The sequence below is a fragment of the Notechis scutatus genome, chromosome 2 (assembly GCF_049901735.1).
Source record: "Notechis scutatus isolate UNSWTSFEM ecotype Mainland chromosome 2, rNotScu1.2, whole genome shotgun sequence".
Classification (NCBI taxonomy): Eukaryota; Metazoa; Chordata; class Lepidosauria; order Squamata; family Elapidae; genus Notechis; species Notechis scutatus.
Window position 1 is genome coordinate 111690812 of NC_142010.1, and position 13106 is coordinate 111703917.

A 13106-nucleotide genomic window follows, 5' to 3' on the forward strand; every position below is an offset into this window, starting at 1 on the left:
ATTCTTTGGAGGCCAAAATATGAGCTGCCTATCTTTGGTACAGTCCATACTGGGTCTAGAAACTGGATGTTAAAGTTTACAACTGTAGATATAAGACTTGTACAGACTAAAAGTTTACTAATTGTTTGCATAGACTTATTTCACATGTACAGAGAGTCCCTGTACGTCCCCATGGTCATGTGATCAAAATTTGGGCAAATGGCCTGTATCACCATTTGTAATCTTCCCAGCTGATTTCTGACACGCAAAGTCAATGGGGGAAATCCTATTAGCTTAACAAATGCGTGATTCATTTAACAACGGCAGTGATTCGCTTAACTGTGGCAAAAAGGTCATAAAATAGGGCAAAACTCACTTAGCAACTGCCTTACTTAGCAACAGAAATGTGTGTTCAATTGTGGTCGTTAAGTCGAGGACTACTTATAAACGCTATTGTCTTTTGGAATTTAACAAGCCAAACCAAGTGGAACTTTCTCCCCATATCTGTTACCAGAATTTTAACAACATGTTAAGAAATCAAATGGAAATATGTTAGGCTAGAGATTTTGTTTTTCAGGCTACAGAGCCTTTTGCAGTTTAAAAGAAAATCCCCAAAGTGCTGAACAAGAAGCAAAGTTGTATTGATAGAAATAGATAAGATTTGTTTAAGTGGATTTTTTTATCCACTTGTAGCCTCTCACGGAACCCCATCAGGTTTTGATAGAATCTATTTTTGATGAAACTGAACTCTCTAAGGCAGGGGTCTCCAACCTTAGCAACTTTAAGACTTGTGGACTTCAACTCCCAGCCAGCAAAGTTGAAGTCCACAAGTCTTAAAGTTGCTAAGGTTGGAAACCCCTGCTCTAAGGTTCAGTTTCAAAATCCCTACCTGAAGAGAATTGAGAAAGAGATGTTATGTCTCAGTTGTCCAGCATCTCCTGCACTTATGTCCCTGACCACGGGCATTTCTGCTAACAAGGAAGCTATGCACTTTGTGACGTCTTCTTTAAAACAAGGGAGAGATGTTATCACCTGCTCCATACCTATTAGTCTGGCAAGTTCACAAAGCCCCCACGGTATGTGAACCGGCAAGACAGCATGATGTGTCTCTTGCAAGGCGAGGTTACACAAGTGGTCAGAGAAGCGGCAGAGGGGTTCCGTCACACTCGCGTTGCACAAGTTGAGCAGCACATTCAGGCCCAGGGGCTTCAGAGAGGTCAAGTGCATCTGCCAGTTGGAATCATCAAACTGGATGCAGGAAGGATTCTGCTGATCTTGAGACAGGCTAAGCATTTCCAAATGGTAATCGCAGACAAAGTCTTCGGCCTCACAGGCTAGTCCATCAATGTCACTTTCCACCTAGGCCAGTAATAAAAGACAGGCTTGATCAATTCTAACTGGATTTTTAAAAATGGGTATCCCAAATCAATATGGCTACAGTGATAGAGAAGGTGCCAGCCACTCCTTCCCTTATATCAGATGTGGGCAAGTGTGGGCAACTTTATGATCTGGGGACTTCAATTCCCAGATTTCCTGAACAAACCATGCTGGCTCAGGAATTCTGGGAACTGGAGTCTACAGGTCGTAACATTGCCATAGTTGCCCACCCCTGCCTTATAAATATGCATCTGTTAGTCTAAGGTTTCTAAGAGTAGGTTACACATGCCCATTAAAGCTCTTCCATTTCGTTATTGAGGTCCCAGAATAATATTACTTTTTCATATCAGAAAGCAAGACTCAGACTTAGAGAAAACAATCAGAGGATTGGATGACAGTGAAAATTACAGGCAAAAAAAAAATTGAAACTAAAATTTGAGGGGTCAGTTGAACTCTCTTCAGTTTGCATGGTTTTTAGACTTGGTCGTTCTTTCATTCTCCAGAGTTCTGCTGATGTCATAAGTCTCTGGAGAATAAAGACAGGACGTAAAGTCAAAAGATATATGAGAAACAGCCTCAAGAGCCTGAAGAAAGCTGTCTCTAATTGGATTTTAAAGAAAAGACAACAAATGGCAGATAGCTTTGTTTAACAAACTGAACAAACCAGTTCTTATTTGATTTTTCAGCTGCTTACTGATTGTGGCTGAGTAGCAACTGTGAAAATAATAGGATATGTAAGAGTAGCCGTACTCTCCTCCTCTGGTCCCTGAAGCTGAATGTGAAAGCATTGCTTCCGCGTGTTAAGCTTTAACATTTATGTTTTTCTGTATGAGAGAAAATTAAAGAAAATCCAGGAACTGCAGTCTATATGTTACTTAAGAAACCTTAACTGGAAGTCACATGATTGAAGTTAACCAAAATGACCCCCAATTACAAATGAAATGGTCATGCAAATGTGATACAGAAGCTCTTCAGATTCCATGCAACCAAAGCATTTCTCTATGCCTTCAGGCTTTTAAACAGGCAGGGGGGAAAATCCTGTTTCTTTAATGGGTCCTCTTATTAGAGATGCTGAAAAAAAGAGGTGGTGGCTGTAATGACTGCAGAGGAATGGGGTACCCACACCTACTGAGGCATTTCTGAATAATTGTTGAAGTGTGCACAACCCAAGTAAACAGTTCCCCAAAACCTTTTTCAAGGATGCTCACTATATTCTTTCTTAAAACCTCTTCTAAAATTGGAGTTCCCAAATATTTCCCAGGTCTTTTCTTTATCTTCTATTACACATCCCAGTCTCAGATCCCAGAGCCCTCATAATCTATTGTCTGGTACTTCATGATGGAAATTCTCACTAATACAAGTATTATTAACATGGAGTAAAGAGAACAGTACTCATATTGGTAACCTTGTTTCCTTTGGATCAGTGTTTTTCAAAGTTGGCAACTTTAAGATGTGTGCATTTCAATTCCTCAGCCAGGTATGACAATCACTGCTCTTGTCATGCCCCTGTCAGAGTCTGAATCCCAGGAGGAAGACTAACAGCTGACAGGGAGGAGTGTGGCTCTGTTGGCTGTGGATGAAACTGGGGAAGGGCAAAGTCCAGCTGGGCAGAGTAGGGAAGAGGTAGAATAAGGGAGAGGGAGTTCAGAGGAAGACCCAGGCCCACCCCCTCTTCATCCTAGGGCAAGCAGAGAAGAACGGAGAAGAGAGCAACGTGGGTTGCATGGCTTACGGGGAGGAAAGAGCCCTGATTCCCTTCATTAAGGCACACCTGGGAAGAGAGTTTAAAGGAGAGGCAGCTGAGAGCTGCGTTTGCTGGGAACAAATGTGATTTAACTTGTGTTGACTATGGTTATCTGCATTCCTGGCATCCTCCCAACGGGGTTGATTTACTACCGCTCCTTTACTTCTGGAATTCCTTATCTTGCCCTGCCAGATTAATTACTTCATCTTGCCTTGATTGGACTTAAAGCTTCTGTTGACAACGTTTTGGACTTGAATATCTGCAGTCAAAGGCTGTTCCTGGGAGAGTTTTTCTTCAGACCAGAACGTAACCAGGACATTGGGGGCAAAGTTGGAGCTAATAAAGGGACTCCTACTGATTATCTGACTGTGTTGCCTTTGTGCCACGTCCCAGGTCATCACAGTTCTGTAGATACCCATGTTGGCTTTGTCTCCCGCATGAAATGAAGACAATGGGCCAGAAGAGGCTCGCCCTTCATTACCTGAGTTGTCTCCTCATCTCCTCCTTCAATGTCTTTGCTGAAGCTCACATTAGATCCTGAAGGGTGCTTGCTACGACCTGCTGGTTTCTTGTGAATCTGAGTATCAGAAGACTTGGGAGTATTGCTGGTGGACCACTCAGCCCTGTCTTGCTCGTTGCTGATGCGAACCATGTCCGACAAGGGCCCTGAGAGCAAAGCATCCCTTTCATGAGGCTGTAATACAGCATAAGTAAAAGAGGTAAGAAGAAAACCTCTGCAAGAGGAAACAAGCAGGTGGACTATCGTAGAAATTTATGGATAAGCTGAGTATAGGTAGTCCTTGACATATGACCACAATTGAGCCCCAAATTTATGTCACTAAGCAAGACATTTATTAAGTTAATTTTGCCCCATTTTATGACTTTTCCTGCCACGGCTGTTAAGCGAATCACTACAATTGTTAAGTTTTACTAACTTAAAACTTAAGTGAATTTGGATTCCCCATTAATTTTGGGACACTGCAACTGTCATAAATATGAATCTGTTACCAAGCATCCAAATTTTGATCATGTGACCATGAGGATGCTGCAATGGTTGTAAGTGTGAAAAATGGACACTTTTTTCACTACCATCGTAACTTTGAACAGTCACTTGTAAATCAAGGATTACTTGCATTTTAGGTGCCAAAATAGACTCAAAAATTATGTTTTGTTTATCTGATCAAGGCCAAATAAAGGACTTAGTTATATCTGGTTGTCCTTATTTGACTTTTGTTAACAAAGAATGATAAATAGCAATAGCACTTAAGACTTATATACTGTTTTATAGTGCTTTACAGCCCTCTCTAAGCGGTTTACAGAGTCAGCCTATTGCCCCCAACAATCTGGGTCCTCATTTTACCCACCTCGGAAGGATGGAAGGCTGAGTCAACCTTGAGCCTTGGTAGGATTTGAACTGCCAAATTGTAGACAGCTGGCTGCAGAAGTAGCTTGCAAAACTGCACTCTAACCACTGCGCCACAGAGGCTCCTAATAAATGAAGCATTTGGATTTTTATTTTATTAAGAAATGGGCTATGAGAAGAAGAGACTTTATGTTGCATTTAGAGATAGCTACAAGCTGTCAAAAAATTTTTCACTTGTTGGGATGAAGGGGAAAGTTATCCTATGTTCGCCTTTCTTCTTTTCTTTTTATTGCTATAATTTAAGTGCAGAATTTGAGCATGCATCTGCAGTGTTTAACTGGTGTTACCTTACAAATGAAACAAAGGTCAGGAAGACCAAGACACAGCTCAGAGCACCCTGATAGAGTATCCTTTATGAAAGCATCCCTCACCTCTTCATCCATCTCTGGGTGGCAGAAGGAGCGTGTGGAGAGTTCGTCTGTCAGATCTTCATGGCTGCTGTGAGGAGGTTCCACCTTGCCACTAAAGAACAAAACCGTCTCTGGACTGGGGTTAGGCCAGGACAGAATTCCTTGCTTATCCACACAGCAGAGCACCTAAAAACAAGCCCAAGACACCTGACAAAACCCCAGAGATATACAATAAACTATTGGGCAAGGCTATGTCTGAATCAGTGAGCCAGACACAATGTTCCATTGTTTAAACGCAATGAAAGACAAATGGCCATTTCCAAATAACCATCAATCTCTCGAGACTTCTTTTTATATATATTTTTGAATGCAGAAATACTTTCCCCAATATGTGCCGATGCCATAAAAGAAAGCAAAGTAAGAAGACAACAAGGCACAGTCCTAGCTCAGGGAGAGATCAGCTAAGGCCAAAAGGAATGACATTTAGCAGTGTGTGGTGTCCTTTATAACTCTTACTTACTGATCTTCTATCACATTTCATGTTTTGGACAAGAGTGAAGACTCCTGTGAAATATAGGTGGAAAGTAAAGCCCAAGAATAGATTCTTAGCAAATTAAAATGTTAATGTTCTAAAAGCTGAAAAGGACAAGGGCATGCCTATTGCTCATTTGTAGTTTATTGATTTAAAACTAGATACCTCAGCTTTATCATTTTTTTTTTGTACATAGAAGAGACTACTGTCAGTCCAGCCAAGATAAAGAGCTTGCCAATCAGTAGCAACTTGATATCTTGGGTCCTCAACCTAAAATCAATCTGACCATATTTCTGAACCATTATCTCATCAATATCTAGCTAACACGTTCGGATAGATTTTAGAAGAATTGTTTGCAACCATAAAGGAAACTAGCCAATGAGACATAGGGCAGGGAAGTCTGTGTTCCTTTTTGCAACTCTTCTTGCAATCAGACTTACTGTGACAGATCCCAGACTGTGAAGCAGACTAGAGGTGAAGGTGAGTGTTGGTGACTTGCCCTTCAGAACTTGCAGGAAATGGCTCCAGATACACCGTAACATTTCCTACCGAAAAAGCCATAACAACTAGTCAACTAAATGAGGAAGAATGACAAGTTCAAATAGACTTAAGATAGAAACATGGTTATTTCCAGAAAGGCAGGATTGGTAGCAAGTGACAGTTTAACATTTCCACAGAAACTAAGTATAGCAACCTGCATATAAATCAGATCTCTAGTGCATGACAAAGCTTGTAGGGAATGTTGGACTTGCAATATGTACAGGAAGTAGGATGATTCAGAGGGGTTTTTTTTGTCTTTCTTCCCTTCTGTTCTTTCTTTCTGTCTGTTATTATATTTCTTGTTTTATTTTGTACTGTGACAAATACAGCTCTAAAAATTTGAATGTTGACAAACATGTATCTAAAAAAAATCAGTGCAGGCAGAATTCTGAATTTCACCTTAGATTCAGCTTTGTGGAGCAATTCTGAGAGGATTGTTCAATCTAGGATATTTAAAAAAACAGATACATATCCTCTAATGTTAATTTTTCTTAAAATATGTGGAAAATAGGTGCTGAACAAACAGGTCTTTGGTCTAGTCTAGCGCAGTGGGATTCATATGGCTACAATTATGGCTAGGATTCCATTGTTCACCTACATATGCCTAGAATTCCATTTAGAATTATAGAATTGGAAGAGATAATTCAGTCCATTAAGTTCAACCCATGCTCCATGCAGGAATCCAAACTTGAGCATCCACAAGAGAAGGATATCCAATCTCCACATGAAGACACCAAGTAAACAGGAGCCCATTATCTCCCTTGCTTCCACTGTAAAACTGCTCTTACTATTAAATAGGGGGGGGGTCCCCCTAAAAATCAATTTGAATCCATCTTTCTGTAATCTGAAACCATTACTTCATGCCCTCAACTTTGGAACAATAGGGAACAGGTTTTGACCTTCTCTGTGACATCTCTTCAGATATTTGTCTTCCTCAGTCATTTTTTTTCTCAAAGCTAAATATGCAGTTTCTTTAGTCTATCTTCAAGTGACGCAGAAAAATGGAAGAAACGTTTAGTTAAGTTAGCTACATTTCTTTTAAAAAAAACTTAACATGGGAAAAGAAATGCTATCTCTCCCTTCCTCTCTCCTCCCTCTCCCTCTCTGCAGTATTGTTTCAAAGTACAAAGGATTGCTCCAAAGAACTAAAAAATTAGGCACCAGTTCATCATCACCCACCTGAATTTATACCACAGAAAATTTGCCCACTTAATACTACCATTTCTTATACACTCATTACTGAATACAACTAGCAATCGAAATAGCTTCTTAATTTAGATAGAATAAAGCAACAAGTTCCACCAATGAACTGTTTCTTGATTTGGTAAAACTCTAGTTTTTTTTTTCCAGATAATGGTAAAGCATATTCTCTTTTCTCAGTTTAGATGGCCTTATGAGGCAACCTGAGCATCTAAGAAAGAACCATTAAACAGGTTGAAGTAATGAATGATAGGAGTTCGGATCCCATTAATCAGATTATAACATGTAGACTACCTGGATAAACTTTGAAATTGTACCACCCATTTGATCCATCTAATCTCATAGAAATACACAGTTTCTCATATTTAACTTTCCTAAATCTAATTCTGACACACAGACATAGAGTATGCAGCCTGAAATTCTTAGTATGCTTTTTTCCAGTCCCTTGGACCATCTGTCAGTTATTTTCATTCAGCTAGATAAGCAATGTGAATTATGTGCTTCCTTAAAATAAACTTTTGAAAAATTCCACAGGCGTACTTCAAATGCCCTTTTGTTCTCAAAAAAATCAGATGAAACTGTACGCTGTAACCATTCACTATAGGGAAGAGAGTATAGAAAATGTGTGCAGTAAGCGTGCAAACCATCACAGTATAGCAAAATGAAAGTGTCAACAAGCCAAAGATACAGAAAACAAGAAGAAGAGGCCAAGCATTTGGAAACAAGGAAGGATGGACTGCACAGAAGAACACAGAACAGGATGCAAGACTGTTCAATAAAATATACCTGGGAAGATACCACCTCTGTGTAGCTACTGAGTGTGTCTTCTGAGAACTTAGCCAGCTGCAGCAAAAAAAAAAATAACATTGGTTACTACCAAGATATTTGGAAGGGATGCATGAAGAAAATCCTTCTGAAAATATTTGTCACCACTAGGATACATGAATGAAAGGAGATCTCTGTAGGCTAAGCTCTACCTGAAAAGTATGCTACCTCAGATATTCCTGTAGAAATTGGGAGGAAAAAAAACAGCCCAAAAGAACCAAGTCTCTTTTTTGACCATGAAAAGATACTGAGGGACACAGCAACTTAATCTTGGACTAATATTAAAATTTAAAACAAGCTTTTGGTTAAAAGCAAACACATCCTAAATTAAAAATGAGCCAAAAGTAATCAAGATAGCTGTTAAGGTGGAACGTAAGGAGCAGCAGCATCAAGTAGAAAGTGATTCAGAAGAAGACTTGGAAGAGGAAACCAGTCAGGAAAGTTGAAGGCAAAATTAAAGAAACAGGGAGAAGAAGCAGAAACATGCAGGCTGGGAGAACAAAGAGTCTTAATTCCAAACCCCAGACAAAGGGAAAGCATGGAAAGGAAAAGAGATATATAAACCAAGAGGACAGAAGCATGTAATTGTGCGAGATGATTTTGGTGGCAAAGTGCTACAAGAGACAGTGCTACTTTAAGCCAAAGCAGAAGTGGCAAAGACCCAATTAAGCTTACAGAGGGCAAAGAGCAATGATACAAGTCTACATTTGGGGTGTAAGCGTATTGCCCAAAGAACCACAATTTCTGGACTCTGGAATGGAGAAGGGAAACACTGAGAATACGAGCACTGAAGCAAACAATGAAGAGGCTGGAGAAAGGAAGAGGAGAATAAGGACACCAAGCTTCACATGCCTACAGCAAGCAAGCAGAGATGGAAGCAGAAGGAATGGAAGAAGCAGAACAAGACTGAATAGGAGAAGCAGAAAGAAGCAGGAATGATATAAATCAGTTGACAGTAGAATCTACACAATCAAGAAAAAAACATTATTCCTGTTATTGGTAAACCCCCATAAGGTCTGCAATTCTAAAAACATATATAACATCTAGTTATTCATTAGAAAGGTTACACAATTCAGAATCAAAAGACCAGTGCAAGCTAAAATGGAAACTTACCAACTACCTTCTACAGAAGTCTGGAAACCCTGCTCACGAAAATGTTGAGAATTGCAACACCAGATGGTCTATCAGATCCTCTGAATAATTCCCATTTTGTTCATGCTCAAAGCCCAAACCAGTTTCAGTTTTGTCCCTTTATCCCTTTAACCACTCCCTAAGGAATACCTCCAATTCCAAAGAATGATAAAGAAAAAAACAGGGAAAGGGAAAGAAGGAGCATAGGATCTCCCTCTCTCAATATTAAAGGAGGTTTGTGAATTCCCATTCCATTTTTCCCCCCCAGCCCATCCTCCCACCGCTCTTTATTGTTAAAATACCTACCAAGGATGTAGGGGAAGCTTTGCTCATCTGGGCTAGAACTCTGGCTTCACCAAAAGCTGTGGCAAGAATCCATAGGACTGGAAACAGGAGTGGGAGGATAGGCAAGACTCCATTAACCTGTAATGCCATTCCAAGTGACAATGAGTACAACCACTTTGCATCGATAGCTAAGGATGTAGTACCTCCCCAGATAGTCAGTGATGACCAAAGCCATAAAGACATTATACAGGTGTCCCAGAAGCATCCTGTTTTTTAAGATCACTGAAATTACATATACAAGAATATAAACATGAATAAAGGGGAAATGCAAGAAAAGGTAAATTACAGGTGGAATCTCAAGAGCCTTAAAACCTATCTCCATGAAAGACTTATTCTTGCCATGTTTACTTGTACATCAGCAGAACTAGAATAACAAACTGGGGCTGCTAATAGGCCCATGTGCCACAGTTCCCTAAAGCTGTAATTCTCAGGACATCATATGAAGGTGTTGAGCTTGCTTCTCAGAAAGGTCTGAACACAAGCAGCAACCAATTATACTGGGTTCCCTTGAATGCCCCATTTCTTCTGTCAAAAACAAAACAGGAGCCGAAAATCAGAGTGCAAAATAATAGCAAAATGGGCCCTGCTTCCTCCAAAGTTCTTCAACAAGTCAAATAACTGCCTGAAATATCCTTTTCACTGTGAAATGCACTCCTAACGAACACCGCTTAATAGTGGGACATAGCATATACAAAAGTATGAACATCACACAAGTATTTAATAGTAAATACAAAAGGTACTCTCTTTTTTTGATAAGTGAGAACCAAAACCAATTTGGGGATAACAAGAGCATAGTTTTCTTTACCTGAAGCTGAAGAAACATGTATGGCCAAGGGACTATTCCACCCGCCATGAAAAAAAAACGCATGGCATTGGTGATCAGGAAGCCAAGCTGCCATTTAAAGAAAGGAAACAACATTAAAAACTCAGCTTTCAGACTCCCACCCTTCTATATCAAACATAATTATTTTATACAATGACCAGATTTGGGGTGAATCAAAGAAACTAGAACACCCATTACACAAATAGATTGGTTCACTTTATTTGCTGTTACTGTAGTTTAAACAGAGAGATGACTCTGAGACTCTGAATGCAGACTTTGTCATTTTCATTATATATTTTTTAGAAAATAGGCAAGCAATTTTCCGAAAAACAGCGCTCAAGGCAAACAGCACTTAAATTCCAAACATCAAAACAATGTAATTAAAATCTGTCAATAACACCCTAAGGAAACAGCATTTGCCAGCTAAAAGGTGCTTCAGCAAGCTTGATTTTGAAATATGGCTAAGGATAAAAGTTCATTTTGCCCTCCACCACAAATAAGATCTAGTCTGTCCCAAAGGTGCTTTTTTTCAAGAGGCAACTGGACTTTCTTGTTTTTCTTTGAAGACCTTTTGCTTCTCATCCAAGAAGATTCTTTGGTTCTGATTGGTTGGTGGGGAATGGAAGCATTTATACTCCTTGCAGACAGCTGGTCATTTGCATTTTAGAGAATCACTGAGGCCACCTGGAGGTTTATCTGTGTCCTCACCTCAGGGTCACCTGAGCATTCAAATGGGTGTGGAGCCGTCTTGAAACTACTGAAAGGACTATGTTGAAGATTGGAGATCGATGATGTTGTATCTCCAATCTACAATACAGTCCTTTCAACAGTTCCAAGAAGGCTCCACATCCATTTTCACCACTCAGGTAACCATGATGACATAAATAAACCTGTAGGTAACCTTAACGACCCACTAAAAGAATGCAAATGACCAGCTCTCTGCAAGGAGTATAAATCCTTCCATTCCCCACCACCCAGTCAGAGCTGAAGAAGCTTCTTGGATGAGAAGCGAAACGTCTTCAAAGAAAAAACCAGAAAGTCCAGTTGCCTCTTGAAAAAAAGCACCTTTGACCTGGATGACTGAGAATCTCCATAGACAAGATCTAGTCTGGTTTTCTTCGGAGCAGCTGCTGAAAAGATTTTGTTTTGGAATTATTCCCAGTCTCCCATGATGGCATGACAAAATGAATTTCTCATCTAGATCTTAAATTCCAAGCAGATGTATATGTCATTTTCGAAATAAAGAATTTCAAATTGTGCTTGTAAAGGACCAGTAGCCATTAAAGTTGTTTTCCCTGGAACAGGTCTCCATCAATATTTTGACTGAGGTTTGCAAACATTTTATTTTAAAGCAATTGTACTTAGTCCATGTCACGGTAGTCAAAACAAGAGGTCTCTCTCTATGTCATGCACTACTGTATCCAGATCAGACATTTTTTTAAAATGAACACTGCAAATATATTGGTTTAACTGTGCACATATATTCCCATTTTCCTTTAAAACCTGGATACCCAATACACCCATCTTACTAGTGAGATTGAGAGGGAAAGAGAGGGATCACCTTAAGATTTAGTTAAGCTATTTTCTCTTCCTCTGGGTTGGTTTATGACTGTAACAATTCATTCTCTCCCCTCTCTCTTTCTCCCTCCAAAACCATTCCATCAGTTTTGTCTAGTTCTCTTCTGCATGCAAAACAGTTCCTTCCTACTTCTACAAATGAATATTCAAGACTTGCAAAAAAAGAAAAAAAAAAGAATCAAGGACTATTTCTCAAAGGCACAGAAAACCATCACTAATCAGGATAGTTCTAGTCACCTAGAACTTCACTGGACCAAAACCAAAGAGCTGCTTCTTATAATGAATTAGACATACCAGCACAACCGGAACAGCAAACTTCAGCATCACTGACTGTACTGTGAATCTCTCGTTATCTAGAGCAGTCACACGCCGTGATAAACCCATGTCTAAACATAACCTGAAATAAACAAATTACAAGTCACTGAGGATCTTAAAAATGCTGTCAATAATGTGGCCGGCTCTGTACTCTGTTAAATCTCTGTTAACTCTTTGAGAAGAACTCTATCCAAAATTAAGAACTTACCGAACATTTTCGATCACTGGTGTTTTTGTGACCCGAAAAAGTCGAAACATCTGAGGATTCTGGAGTCCTTTCTTCACTTCCCCACTGGGGGAAGGTGGGGGAGAAAAAGGAGGAAACAGATCCCCTGGTTCTAAGACAATGTGTTCATCATCCTTTTAGAAAAAGATGAGACAGTGACAGAAACTATCTAACAAATAGGTAACTTAAGTAGCTTACAGAAAGTTTAAACTTCTTTAAGCAACCAACAGCAATTCATCTTACTTTAAGTAAAGGTTCCCCTTGCGCATATGTGCTAGTCGTTTCTGGCTCTAGGGGCCGGTGCTCATCTCCATTACAAAGCCGAAGAGCCAGCGCTGTCCGAAGACGTCTCCATGGTCATGTGGCCGGCTTGACTAAATGTCAAAGGCGCACGGAATGCTGTTACCTTCCCACCAAAGTGGTCCCTATTTTTTACATGCTTTCGAACTGCTAGGTTGGCAGAAGCTGGGACAAGTAACGGGAGCTCACTCCGTTACACTGCACTAAGGATTTGAACCACCAAACTGCCGATCTTTCTGATCGACAAGCTCAGTGTCTTAGCCACTGAACCATCCTGTCCCCTTCATCTTACTTTACTAAAACATATAATTTACTATTGTTTGGCTGACACAATAGTCTTTTATATTTATAATAGATTTATATTGACTGTTTCCTAGTATGATTTGATTGCTGATTGTACCCTATGACTATTATTAAG

At 39.8% G+C, this 13106-nt stretch overlaps 1 protein-coding gene across 3 annotated transcripts in view; it reads right to left on the reverse strand.

The window, feature by feature from the left end:
- The window catches only part of TMEM94 (transmembrane protein 94), a 75029-nt gene that overhangs the window by 24548 nt on the left and 37375 nt on the right, over positions 1-13106 (reverse strand). For all 3 annotated transcript variants that reach the window (XM_026667432.2, XM_026667431.2, XM_026667430.2), the window contains 9 exons: positions 12371-12522; positions 12142-12244; positions 10252-10338; positions 9408-9524; positions 7932-7988; positions 5846-5950; positions 4895-5059; positions 3582-3794; positions 1023-1338 (listed from right to left, as the gene is read on the reverse strand). In XM_026667432.2, coding sequence (XP_026523217.1) covers positions 1023-1338; positions 3582-3794; positions 4895-5059; positions 5846-5950; positions 7932-7988; positions 9408-9524; positions 10252-10338; positions 12142-12244; positions 12371-12522 — 1315 coding nt within the window. The remainder of the gene's footprint in view (positions 1-1022; positions 1339-3581; positions 3795-4894; positions 5060-5845; positions 5951-7931; positions 7989-9407; positions 9525-10251; positions 10339-12141; positions 12245-12370; positions 12523-13106) is intronic.